This window comes from Orycteropus afer, unplaced genomic scaffold (genome assembly GCF_000298275.1).
Source record: "Orycteropus afer afer isolate SDZICR_OR568_19922 unplaced genomic scaffold, OryAfe1.0 scaffold00007, whole genome shotgun sequence".
NCBI lineage: Eukaryota > Metazoa > Chordata > Mammalia > Tubulidentata > Orycteropodidae > Orycteropus > Orycteropus afer.
Window position 1 is genome coordinate 19,196,671 of NW_006921594.1, and position 13,923 is coordinate 19,210,593.

At 36.2% G+C, this 13,923-nt stretch overlaps 1 protein-coding gene across 1 annotated transcript in view; it reads left to right on the plus strand.

The window, feature by feature from the left end:
• The window catches only part of PHTF2 (putative homeodomain transcription factor 2), a 115,368-nt gene that overhangs the window by 24,071 nt on the left and 77,374 nt on the right, over positions 1-13,923 (plus strand). The window contains exons 2-3 of the mRNA XM_007944747.2: positions 2,744-2,800; positions 3,148-3,159. Of these exons, the coding sequence (XP_007942938.1) occupies positions 2,744-2,800; positions 3,148-3,159 (69 nt within the window). The remainder of the gene's footprint in view (positions 1-2,743; positions 2,801-3,147; positions 3,160-13,923) is intronic.

Consider the following 13,923-nt stretch of genomic DNA (forward strand, 5'->3'; position numbering starts at 1 on the left):
CATTAATTTAGAACATGCACACTCTCCTTTTATAACAGTCTTTAGTATGTCAGAAAGCCTCTAAAGAATATTCATTTAGTTCAATTTTAATTACTTTTAATACTAAATTCTAATATCACAATTTCTTCTTTTTCCTTTTTAAACTTACTTTCTTACTGCTTTCCAGACTTTGCTTCCTCAGTTATCCTTTTTGGTCAGTTTTCATCAGTCTTGACCTCAAGATGTAATGGCTCCAAAGTTCATTTATAGGTGGAAAGAAAAAGATAAATTGCATGTGAAAACAGTTAAGAGAGATGGAATAGATGGAAAACAAAGACAGCTGCTGTCTTTTCCCTGTGGCTTGTTTATGGGAATATCGTCCGTCACTGCTGCCCCTTTTTAGGGTTCTGTTCTTCTGTTCTGCTATTTACAGGAACCTCAGCCTTCAGAAAGCTTTTTCATTTTTCTCTGCTGTTTCACTGCAGTTTGTTAACCTTTCTGCCCCACTTTAAACCTGGGGCTATTGGGTACTCAATAATGAGTTGCACTAAACCTACTTAAGCCAAGTTTTGACATGCATTTATGATTAATTGTAAATACATAGACATTATTTTCCCTAGATTGCAGGACATGCATATTCTTGAGTCTCCTTGAAATAAATAAAGCATTTATTTTAAAACATTATTATTTTAAAGGGAATTATTTTGTGTGTGAGTACAAAATACTTCCAATTTACAAAAATCATTGAAACTATTAGTAATTATTCCTTATTTATTAATGAGAGTCAAAATAACTAAAGAGTACAAAATACATTGAAATAGTTACACATTTTAAAAACAAATTTTGATTGAATTAACCCCAGTTATTTTGAATGATCAATTTAGAGCAGAATTAGTTCTATGGAATCTGTACCCATACTTGCTTTTTCTGATTTTAAGGAAGAAGATTGTTGAATTCAAAATTTAAAAGAACATGGGACAAATAATCTCTGCAAGGCAGCTCTGCCATTAGGACTAACCAGTTGTCTTTTGCTTGCCTGTTGTTGTTGTTATGTGCCGTCGAGTCGGACCCGACTCATAGCGACCCCTCCTTGGGTTTCCAAGGCAGTATCACTACGGAAGTAGATTGCCCCATCTTCCTTCTGAGTAGTGGCTGGTGGGTTTGAACTGCCAGCCTTCTGATTAACGGTCAAGTGCCTTAAGCACTATGCTACCAGAGTTCCTAGTGCATCTTAACTGTGCTTTGTAGAGACTGATGAAGTTTTACTAACATATAAGTTGAGTTCTTTCATGCATGTGACTTGATCTAAGTGTTACAAGGTTTAATTTTTAGGGACTATATAAGGTAACTTTAAAAATAGGAAAGTGGTAAACAGAACAGGATTTACAGGATCAGGGAAATTAATATGGATAAGAGAATGAACAAATAGATAAAAGATTAGAAATGAAGGGCTCTTAAGGAGTCATGAAATAAATTCATTCAGTCTTCCTTCTTTATGTCTATTTTAAATTGCTCTAAGGAGCACTTGGTTTTCTCATTTCTTTCCTTTTTTTTTTTTAATTTTTAGTGTGATTTGGGTGAAAATTTACAGAGTAAATTCATTTTCCATACAGCCTTACCTGCTGTGCCACCAGAGCTCCTTCATTTCTTGAAACAAGATTAAAAAATAATTTGTAGATAACAGGACTTTTGGGTAGAATGATGTTGTGAGTCAGAACATACTGTTTCTGGGTGAATTTTCTTAAAATACCCCTGCCTATCTCTTTTTGTCTCCAAAAACCAAACTCACTGCTGTCGAGTCAGATCCAACTTATCATGACCCTTCCTTGGATTTCCAGGGCGGTATCTCTATGAAGTAGATTACCCAATCCTCTTTCTGAGGAGTGGCTGGTGGGTTTGAACCTCCAGCCTTCTAGTCCCCTAATTATAATTATCTGAAATATTTTTCATTTCCTAAAAATATGAACTTTAAATTAAGCAATAATGAAAATCTACCATCATGATTAGCTCATTGACCCATTTCAGTATCCTATTGAATGTAGGAAATTAAGTGGAAACTGGGGATACTAGGAGCTAACAGCAAAGAACTTGGGGCTGAACAATGAGGAATAGCTTATTCATCCTCCCCAGGTAAAGATAGAGTTCAGAGAATTTACCAGCATTTAAGAAGATTAGACACAGAAGCTATAAGGAATTCTCCTCCTTACTGCTTTTCTTACATCTGCAGTTGCTTTTCTACAATGTTGTTTTCCAACTGACACCTTAATTTAAGTGGCAATTGGTATAAATTGTGGTCTTCATGTTTAATTTTCAGTGTTTAATTACTGTAGAAAATCAGGGGTCTTTTCTTTAAAAATAACTCTATAAAGAATTTATCGCTTGAGAATATTTTCTTAGATGTGCAGAGATGTAGCAGTCATGTTATTTAAAATAAAGGATTCCCTAAGCATTGGCTTTCAAACTTTTATAATGCATCAGAATCACCTAGGAGGATTTATAAAACATGTATTGTTAGGCCTAACTCCCAGATTTCAGCTTCACTAGTTATGGGACTGGGCCTGAGAATTTTCATTTCTAACGCAGCCCAAGATGCTACTCATCCTGAAACCGTCCTTTAAGAACCACTGTAATATGATATTAAGCACAGATGGCAACAGAGCTGAATTTAATCTGTGCTAAATGAATGCTAAGTTACTTGAAATTTGATGAGAACCAACAATGATCATTGGTCATTTAACTGTAGTGTTATCTTTGTGTTTCATAGATTGGAGCATATGATCAACAAATATGGGAAAAATCTGTTGAACAAAGAGAAATCAAGGTAATAGAATTTATTTCATTTTATGTATTCTGAAGCATAGTTGTGTCAACTGATTATTAATCACATTTTTATTTAATATTTTTTCATGTAATTTTAAGGTATAAATTAATATTATTTATTCTATCCAAACTTTTAAATAAAAAGGTAAGCTTTTTATGATGGTATTGTCACATGTCTTTACCTCTGATCATTTTTTGGGCTTTTTTTTTTTTGGCCTTTTAGCATTCAGTTTTTTAAATTTTATTTCTAATGATTATTTTTTTGTCAGCTTTTTTCCCCTTTCACTTGTCACCTTATACTTCTAGTTTGCTTTTCCTCCCTTTTGATGCTGTCATTGCTCTGTACAGTTTATTAAACTGGTAAGTGTTTCAGGATTTTTCCCGCCTGAATGACTGTGTGCAAATGCTACTCTGCTTGATTGAGATCTGCTTTTTGGTGCTACTAACAGAATGACTTGGACGCAAAAAAGAGTTACTAAACGGTTGGTCGATTCTTTTTTAAAGAATTTAGGGAAGTTAAGATCAATTAAAATGTTTTTGTAGAAGGCAGTTTCTTCTTGAACATGTATTCATTCTCATAGGCTACCTTGCTAGCATGAAAACTATTTTCCAACTAAATTTGTTCTGTTTTTCAGCAATTATTTATATTTTTCGATTGCGTAGGTATTACTAATCAGTGTGTTCCTGCACGAGCTAAATATAACCTAGGCCCAGAGAATGGTGCTTTAGTTGCTCGACATTTTCTGTGTTTTACAGAAGGGTTTAGATTGAAAACCAGTATGTATAGTTATTTAAAAATCTGTCAAAATAAAAGCTATCAGTTTAGACAGCTTAGCTGTAATGAAGAGCAAGATTCTTACTCATTTCTGAAGGTTAATCTTTCAGCTATTTTTACGAAAGATTAATACAGTTAAAAAAGTTGTGGTAAATACCTCAAAAACCAAACTCACTGCCGTCAAGTCGATTCCAATTAAGAGTGACCCCTCCTTGTGTTTTCTAGACGGTATCTCTACGGAGATAGATTGCCCTAGTCTTTCTTCTTGGGAGTGGTTGGTGGATTTGAACCACCACGCTTCTGGTTAGCAGTCAGATGTCTTAGGTACTGTGCCACCAAAGCTCCAAATCTTTATGGAAGTAGATTGCCTCATCTTCCTTTCTTGGAGTGGCTGGTGGGTTTGAACCACCAACCTTCTAGTTAGCAGTCAAATGCCTTCGTGTGCCACCAGAGCGCCAGTAAACACCTAAGATGTATTAAATACAAAATTAAGTCATGGGGGCAAAAAAATGAAAGAGATGATAGTTTTGTAAGTGAAATACATAATTACAAATGAGATAAATTCAGTAAGAGAGGCATATGCAGATCTCTATAAGGGAGTGCAAGGGAGGCAGTCCTGGGGAGGTTAGGGAAGTCTTCACATAGGAAGTATTTGATTCCTTGGTTTGGAGGTTTAGAGTCTTGGTTTCAGGGAACATCCCAGCTAATAACATGTTTAGTGCTCCTGTTCTACCTCCTAGCTTGTTGCGTAGTGTCTGGGGTCTTCAAAGCTTGTGAGTGGCCATGAAAGGCATAACAATTAGTCTCTATTCACCTGGAACAACAGAGGAAGAGAGTCAGGAATAGAAGGAGGATATGGAATGTGCAGCTGATTACTTCTATGAATAACTGCCTCTTTTGCCATGAGACCAGAACTGAATGGTGTCTGGCTACCATTACTGAACATTTGGATCAGAAATTCTGTAGAGGGAGTCATCAAGTTGAGTTAGTATTGTGTCTGCTGGAAAATGGCTCTTCTTCCAACCTTGTCTCAGCCCCTATACCAAACCATCTAATAACATAACCAGTTCTTTCTACTCAGGATAGAGATATGTTTGAGCTCGTCATGACTAATAAATGCCTAAGTCATTATTAAAATTAAAATATATATATATATATATATATCATAGAGGGATCCTGAAAAAAAGAGGGAAATTGAGAACAGAATATCAATTCTCATGGACCCCAAACTTTTTGGAACCACCAGTAGTGGATGAACCCCTGAAACCTTTGCTCTCCATTAATCTTTAAACCTTAAGCCGAAAATATCCCCTGAAGTCATCTTAAAAGAGAACAGTAGTTAAACTTAACTAGTAAAAAAGGTCAGCCTTGAGCATTATATTCTTTTAAGAACTATCTCTATGGGATCAGATTGACAACAGCAACTCAAAAGATTATACAGGAACGTTAGTGGGCAGTGAGTTTGTTAGTGAGGGAGAAACCAGTCAGAAAAGGAGGGGGACAGAGGTTGCACAGCTGGCAGAATGTAATCAGTGTCACTGAATTGTACCCATAGAAACTGCTGAATTGTATGTTTGCTGTGTGTGTTGCCAATTAGCACATAGCATGTTTTTTTTTAATATTCTCAATAACAACAAAATTTTTAAAATAAGAAAATACAAAGAGGAAGCATGACTGATACAGGAATGCCGAGAAGTTTGGTCTGGCAGTAGGTTGGAGAACAAAATTAGGGTGGTTAAGAGTAAAGCAAGAAAGGTAGATAGGAGGCAGATAGTAGCTTGAATGTCTTGAAAGATTTTAAATGGAAAATGTAACTTGATCAGATTTATATTTTAACAAATTCACTCAGGCAGTTGTCCATTCCACAAGCACTGTGTGCTGACAAATACTAGAAAAGCAACAGATTTAGAATTCTGTTTTAAAAATAGTCAGGTGGACATTTCTAGTAGGCAGGCAGAAACATAGATCTGGTGCTTGGGAGAGAGATTTGGGAGATCTCAGTATGTAAAGTGTGTGTGTTGTGTATGTGTATTTACACACATATATACGTGTGTGTGTGTGTGTGATATACGTCATAGATACAACAGTAAGAATTAATGTGTTTACATAACTGATGAGAGAAAAAATGCTGCAAACAGAATATTGAGAAACACCAACATTTAATGGGTGGCCAAAGAAAGACATGCAAGTGAGGGAGGGAAGAGAAGTCAGAAGAGATCCAGGAGGAAGTGGTCTGGAGAGATTGTCAGAAAAGGTCAGAACTGTCAAGCAAATAAAGGCTGGTATAGGCATCATCTAGTAAGATGACCTAAAACCTTTTAATCTCTGTTGACAAAAGTTTAACTTGTTGGACAGGGAGCATTAAGTACTTTGATAGGTTATGTAGCCAGTTAGCACGTAGGATGTTTTGAAACCTCAAAAAATGTGTATGTAAATATATTTTTAGTTTTTTGAAGCCAGTCATGACAAATACTGCATTAGTTGTGCAATGAACTACATTAATGCCTAAATAAAGGCAAGGGTGAGGAAGGATTATGTTAGGTAGTTATCACTGGGTGATATTGACAGGATGAATTTAGGGAAAGCTAGGACCTATAACTTCTACAGTACCTATCCCTTTAAAGATAATACTTTGTAATAGCCCACAACCAAACCAAACTCAACTGCTCTTGAGTTGATTCTGACTCATAGCAACCCCCATTGGGTTTCTGAGGCAGTAAATTTTTAGAGCAGTAGCTCCATCTTCCTTCCACAGAGTGGTTGGTGGGTTTGAACTTCCAACCTTCTGGTTAGCAGTTAAATGCCTTAGATAGTACAACACCAAAGCTTCTTAATACTTTGTAATAGTAACTGAATAATTGATAATGGTATTAAAATTCTTGTTACTTTGAATAAACAGGGTCAATTTGTTGACAAACTTGAAAGCACATTCTATTCTTGATTGATATTCTAGTGTTGTTGAATTTACAGGAAAAAATAATTTTGTATTTATTCTTAGGAAGGCAAAGAAATACCCAAGTATGGTGTATTATTATTGATATTTATTAAAGACAAAAATATTTTCCCTGTTATTTAGAGGACACTGTACCAAACATGGGAGCGCTGGTAGCATAGTGCCTAAGGTGTTTGACTGCTAACCAGAAGGCTGGCAGTTCAAACCCACCAGCCACTCTTGGAAGGAAGACTGGGCAATCTACTCCCGTAGTGATACTGCCTCAGAAACTCAAAGAGGGAGCTATGAGTCAGATCCAACTCAACGGCAGTGAGTTTGGTTTGGGTTTGGTACCAAACATACTGAGTTCATCCTATGAAACTCATTCTCTCATTATCTGGCAAAGCATTGTGACTATAACAAATCAAAGAAAGCCATGAAAATAATATTTCATAGAAATGTTAGTTAAAAAATTAAAGACCCAAATTGATATTGCTAAAGTATAAAACTTTTTTAAGTTACAAATTATTTCTTTCTTAAATATTTTAGAAATTATAACTAAAAACATTGTTTCATTTTCTTAGCAGCTTGGCCAAAACTTAAAAGTAAATGTTGTGATATTGTCTCTGTTTTGATCCATTCGACTGCTAACCAGAAGGACAGCAGTTAGAAGCGACTAGTTGCTTCACAGGAGAAAGATGAGGTAGTCTGCTTCCATAAAGATTTACAGTCTTGGAAACTTTATGGGGCAGTTCTCTGTCCTGTAGTGTCAGTATGCGTTGGAATCAACTCAGCGGCTGTGGATTTGGTTTGGTTTGTGAGCCTTAAAACTCCAACGAGAGTAGCTATGCTACTTAAAGTCATTATGGAGAGAAAAGGGCATGGGGGAAACTAACCAGGACTATAGAACGTGGAACTGATGCTTCTATCCTTTGATGAAGCCTGAATACCTGGAAGTCTATATCACTGAACAAAAGTGCTCTCAACCTCAAACAGTTTTTTTCAGCTATTTAGCTCAACGTTATCTATGTACTTCGAGACTTCTGAAGTTCAAAACTTTGTGCTGTTTGACTCATTTCACTATAAGAATGAACTATAGCACTTTAAATGTGTATTCAATAAAGACTGTATCATTATGATTCTTGGGAATTAATTACATTCATAGTGCTTGATGAGGAGCCCTTGGTGCCACAGTGGTTAAGCACTCAGTTCAAACCAAACAGCTACTCCATAGGAAAAAGATGTGTCAGTCTGCTTCCATAAAGATGACAGCTTTGCACTCCCTAAGGGGCAGTTCTGCTTTGCCATATAGGGTTACTATGAGTCAGAATCAACTCGATGGCAAGGGGTTTGGTTTGGTTTTGGTACAGCACTTAATTGTGTCTACTTTCTAGTTCTGTGTACTGTAGTTCTGTTCTTACTGTTTTAAATCTCATTCTTGTTTTTTTTTTTTAACTTTTTGAAGGTCCATGATTATAGTTAGTGCTCAAGGCTATGCTGTTTTGTGTGAATGTAGTTTACCTCAAACCAATTTTAATTTTTCTAACTTAAAATACCTAATTAAAATCAGATTTATGAATACTCATATCTTAGTGTTAATATCTCCTTTTTTTTTTTTAGTATTTTTTTGTGGTGAAAATATATGCATAGCAAAACATACACTCCATTCAAGAACTTCTACATGTACAATTCAGTGACGTGGGTTATATTATTCATGTGGTATTATCATTCACGCTGTCCCTACCCAAGTTATTTCACCACCATTAACTTAGACTTACTCCCACCTAAACCAGACTTACTCCCACCTAAACCTCTTATCTGTGCTTTAGAGTTACTGTTGTTAATTTGATCTCATATGCATACTTATTTAAAAGAATGAAGTACTCAAGACAAGCATTTTTACTAATTGAACTAAACTGTTGTTTGGTTTAAAGATGATTGCAGAGATAGCTTGAATTGAAAGTTTAAAAAAATCTCAGAGCATTAGATTTTGGGGTTCCTCCAGTCTCAGTGAGTCCACTAAGTTTGGATTCCATAAGAATTTGAAATTCTTTTCCATATTTTTTCACCTTTGTTCCGGATCCATCTGTTGAGTCCTTGATCAAAACATTCTGTAACGGTAGCTAGACACCATCCAGTTCTTTTTGTCTCATGGCAAGGGAGGCAGTAGTTCATGGAGGCAGTTAGATCTGCAGTCCAGTTCCTCCTCCAATTCCTGGATCTCTGTGCTCTTCTGCTACAGGCAAATAGAGACCAGTTGTTATATTTTGGATGGCTGCTGGCAAGTTTTAAGACTCCCAGGCTCTAGTCACTAAACCAAGAGGTAAAATAGAAGTTCTAAAAACAATTGACTGAAACCATGACCCTAAGCCATCAAACCAAGGAATCTAATCCTATGAGATACTGGTTGTACCTATGCAGTATCAACAGCTGCATTCTTTGTTGTTGTTGTAAAATTACATGTAACATATCTACCATTTCAGGCTTTTTTCTGGTGTACTACTTACCAATACCTGTTGCCCATAATGGCTATCATTTTTCCCATCACTATAGACAAATATTCCTAGAGAATGTTTCCCTCTCCCTCCCTTCTTCCACCCCTGGTAACTAATAATAACCATTGGTCTCTATTTATTTACCTAGTCTTGTCATTTCATATAAGTGAGATCATAAAATATTTGTCATTTTATAGTTGACTTATTTCACTCAGCGTGTTTTCAGGGTACATCCATGTTATAGCAATTATCAGGGTTTCATTTCTCTATATGGCTGGTATGATTCCATTAAGTACCCCTGGTGTCACAATGGTTAAGTGTTTGGCTGCTAACCAGAAGTTCAGCAGTTCGAACCCACTAGCTGCTCCCCAGGAGAAACATGTGGCATTCGGCTTCCATGGAGATTACAGCCTTGGAAACTTTATGCGACGCTTCTGCCCTGTCCTCTAGGGTCATTAGGAGTCATAATTGATTTGATGGCAGTGGGTTTAGTTTTTTTTGGTTTAGTATTTCATTGTATGTATGTTCTACATTTTGCTTATCCATTCATCTGTTGATGAGCACTTAGGTTGTTTCTACATTTTTGCTATTGTGAATAGTGTTGCAGTGAAGAGGGTATATACTTAGGAGTGGATTTGCTGGGTTATATGGTAGTGGTAGGTCTATTTTTCTGTTTTTTGAGGAATTGCCATACTGTTTCCAACAAAGGATATACCATTTTATATTCCTTGTAGCAACGAATAAAAGTTCTAGTCTGCCCAAATTCTCACCAACAGTTGTTATTTTCCAGGTTTTTTGTTTTGTTTTTAATCATTGCCATTCAAATAGGAGTAAGGTGGTATTGTAGTTTTGATTTGCTTCTCTCTAAAGGATCTCTGGTAGAGTGGTAGGTAAGACATTGGTCTGCTAATCAGAAGGTCATCAGTTCAAACCCACCATCATCTCCACAGGAGAAAGATAAGACAGACAGTCTACTTCAGTAAAGGTTTACAGCCTTGGAAACTCAAAAGGGGTTGCTGTGAGTCAGAATCAACTCAATGATGGTGGGTTAATGGCTAATGAAGATGAGCATCATGTGTTTTGCTTGGCCACACTTGAATATCATTTTTGGTGAAGTGTATGTTCATGTCCTTTGTGATTATCTTTTTGAATGAAATCATTAAGGTTAGAAATTTTGTTAATGAAAGATTTCTTTTTCTTTCTAGAAAACCCTTTAAGCGTTCTGATACATTAACTTGAAGGGAAAGTTTTATCAAGACTAGCAGTTAAGATGTGCTTCTACAATATAGCTCAAAATAAATATATTTTAATAAAATAGAAAATAGGAAATGAACCACATATAAACAAGATAAAGTGAAATGAACATGTTTAGAAATACCATAGCTGTATAAATAAAGGCCGTTTACTGTTGTTCCTATAAGGACTTACAGTACTTAAAAAATTGTGATTAAAATTTAGATATACAGCAGTAAATCAGGCTTCCAGTTTGTTGTAAAACACTGGCAATAAGGTTATTTTCAAATTGTTGTAAAAAGATGTGTAAAGACAGAGAGTAAATTTAAATACTCTACTGGAAGACCAATTAATATAACTATCATTCAAATTAATGCACCAACCTCTAAAGCTAAAGATGCAACAATTGAAGATTTTTACCAACTTCTGCAGTCTAAAGTTGACCAAACATGCAATCAAGATGCACTGATAATCGCTGGCTATTGCAATGTGAAAGTTGGAAACAAAGAAGCCCAGTAGTTAGAAAGTATGGCCTTGGTGATAGAACCTGATGCTTGAGACTGCATGATAGAATTTTGTAAGACCAGTGACTTGTTCATTGCAAATACCTTTTTTCAACAACATAAACAACAACTATATACTATACGTGGACCTCACTAGATGGAATACACAAGAAATAGCTATTATATCTGAAGAAAGAGGCCAAGGTTAACTATGAAACAGACCATCAGTTGTTCATACACAAGTTCAAGTTGAAGCTGAAGAAAATTGAAACATGTCCATGAGAGCTAAAATACGACCTTGACTATATCCCTCCTGAATTTAGAGACCATCTCAAGAATAGATTTGACTCACTGACTGCCAATAACAGAAGACCACATGAGTTGTGGGATAGTATCATCATACATGAAGAAAGTAAAAGGTCATTAAAAAGACAGGAAAGGAATAAAAGACCAAAATGGATGTCAGAAGAGACTCTGAAATTTGCTCTTGAATGGAGAACAGCTAATGTGAATGGAAGAAATGATGAAATAAAAGAGCTGAACAGAAGATTTCAAAGGGTAGTTTGAGAGGATAAACTAAAGTATTACAATGAAATGTGCAAAGACCCGGAATTAGAAAATCAAAAGGGAAGAACATGCTCTGCATTTCTGAAGCTGAAAGTACTGAGAATTCAAGCCTTGAGTTGCAATATTTAAGGATTCTATAGTCAAAATAGTGAGCAATGCAGGAAACATCAGAAGAAGATGGAAGGAATACACAGTCACTGTACCCCCCCCCCCAAAAAAAAAAAAAATTCAGCATTCAACCATTTCAGGAATTAGCAGAGCTCAAGAACTGATGGTATGGAAGGAAGAAGCCCAAGCTCACTGAAGGAACGGTGAAAAACAAGGCTCCAGGAATTGACAGAATAAAACAAACAAATAAAAGATGCAAAAAAAAAAAGATACAACAAACAAAAGATGTTTCAACAAATGGATACAACACTGGAGATGCTCACTCATTTATGCCAAAGAATTTGGAAGACAGCTACCTGACTAACCAACTGGAAGAGACCCATATTTGTGCCCATTCCAAAGAAAAGTGATCCAGCAGAATGCAGAAATTATCAAACAATATCATTACTATCACATGAAAGTAAACTTTTGCTGAAGGTAATTAAAAAGTGGTTGCAGCAGTATATTGACAGGGAACTGTCAGAAATTCAAACTAGATTCAAAAGAGGATGTAGTACAAGGGATATTATTGCTGATGTCAGGTGTATCTTGGCTGAAAGTGAAGAATACTAGAAAAATGTTTTACCTGTCTTTTATTTACTATGCAAAGGCATTTGACTATATGGAGCATAACAAATTATGGGTAACATTTTGAAGAATGGGAATTCCAGAACATTTAATTGTGCTAATAAGGAACCTGTACATAGGCCAAGAGGCAGCCCTTCAAACAGAACAATGGATGCTACATGTTTCAAAATCAGGAAAGGTGTGTGTCAGGGTTGTATTCTTTCACTGTACTTACTCAGTCTGTATGCTGAGCATGTAATCCAAGAGGCTAGTCTATATGAAAAAGAAAATGGCATTAGGATTGGAGTAAGACTCATTAACATATAGAGATGACACAGCCTTCCTTGCTGAAAGTGAAGAAGACTTGAAGCACTTACTTTTGAAGTTTAAGGTCTGCAGCCTTCAGTATGAATTACACTTCAACATAAAGAATAAAAATGACTATAGATATAAAAATCTTCAACAAAATCCTAGCCAATAAACTCCAACAACATATCAAAAAAATAATACACCATGACCAAGTAGGATTCATGCCAGGTGTGCAAGGATGGTTCAACATTAGAAAAACAATCAAGGTAATTGATCACATAAGTAAAATAAAGGAAAAGAATCACATGATCATTTCAGTAGATGTATGAAAAGCATTGGATAAAATCCAACACCTGTTCCTGACAAAAACTCTCAGAAAAATAGGAATAGAAGGGAAATTCCTCAACATAATAAAGGACGTATATGCAAACCCAGCAGCCAACATTATTCTCGATGGAGAGAGACTAAAACCAGTCCCCTTGTGAACAGGAACCAGACAAAGATTCTGTCTATCTCCACTTCTATTCAACACCGTATTGAAAGTCCTAGTTAGGGCAGCAAGGAAAGAAAGGGAAATAAAAGGCATCCAGATTGGTAAGGAAGAAGTCAAACTATCCTTATTTGCAGATGATATGACCCTGTACATAGAAAACCCAAGAGATTCAGCAAGAAATCTACTGGAACTTATTGAAAGGTTTAGCATAGTGGCAGGATACAAGATCAACATACAAAATCAGTTGGATTCCTGTACACCAGCAAAGAGGTCTCTGAAAAGGAAATAAATCAATATTTACAATAGCTACCAAAAAGATAACATATTTAGGAATAAAGCTTGCCAGGAACACAAAAGACCTGTAAAGAAAACTACAAAACACTACTTCAAGAAACTATAAGAGATCTACAGGCTTCTTATATACAGGAATCAGACCACATCCCAAAGGCAGCTACTCAGCTGCTTATGGTAGATCCCACCATGGAGTTGATTGCCAGTCTCATCATGGGGAATAACTACCACCAGTTGCCCAGCCACTCAACCAGGCCCAGCCAAGTTGACACACAAACATAACTACCACACTGTGCTCATGGATAGGAAGATTAAATGTTGTGAAAATGTCAATACTACCCAAAGTCAATGCAGTCCTGATCCAGATTCTATCAATGTTCTTCAAAGACATGGAGAAAACAATCACTAATTTTATATGGAAAGGAAAGAGACCTCAGATAAGCAAAGCACTATTGAAGAAGAGGAACAAAGTAGGAGATCTCATACTCTTAGATCTCAAAACCTACTATGCAGCCACAATAGTCAAAACAGCTTGTTATTGGTACAATGACAGACACATAGAGCAGTGTAATAGAATTAAGAACCCAAACATAGATCTGTCCATCTATGATCAGCTGATCTTTGACTAAGGGCCTACTTGAACAATTTCTCTTAGAAAGATCAGCACGAGTCTGGTCCCCATGAGGCGGAGGTCAAAGATGTCCCAAATGTCCAAACTACCATGCCACTCCATCATTTCAGACATTAACCCCTCCTCCTCCTCCCAGTAATTTCCCCAGTCTTAGGGTTCTGAATTTCGCTGTAACGCCTCA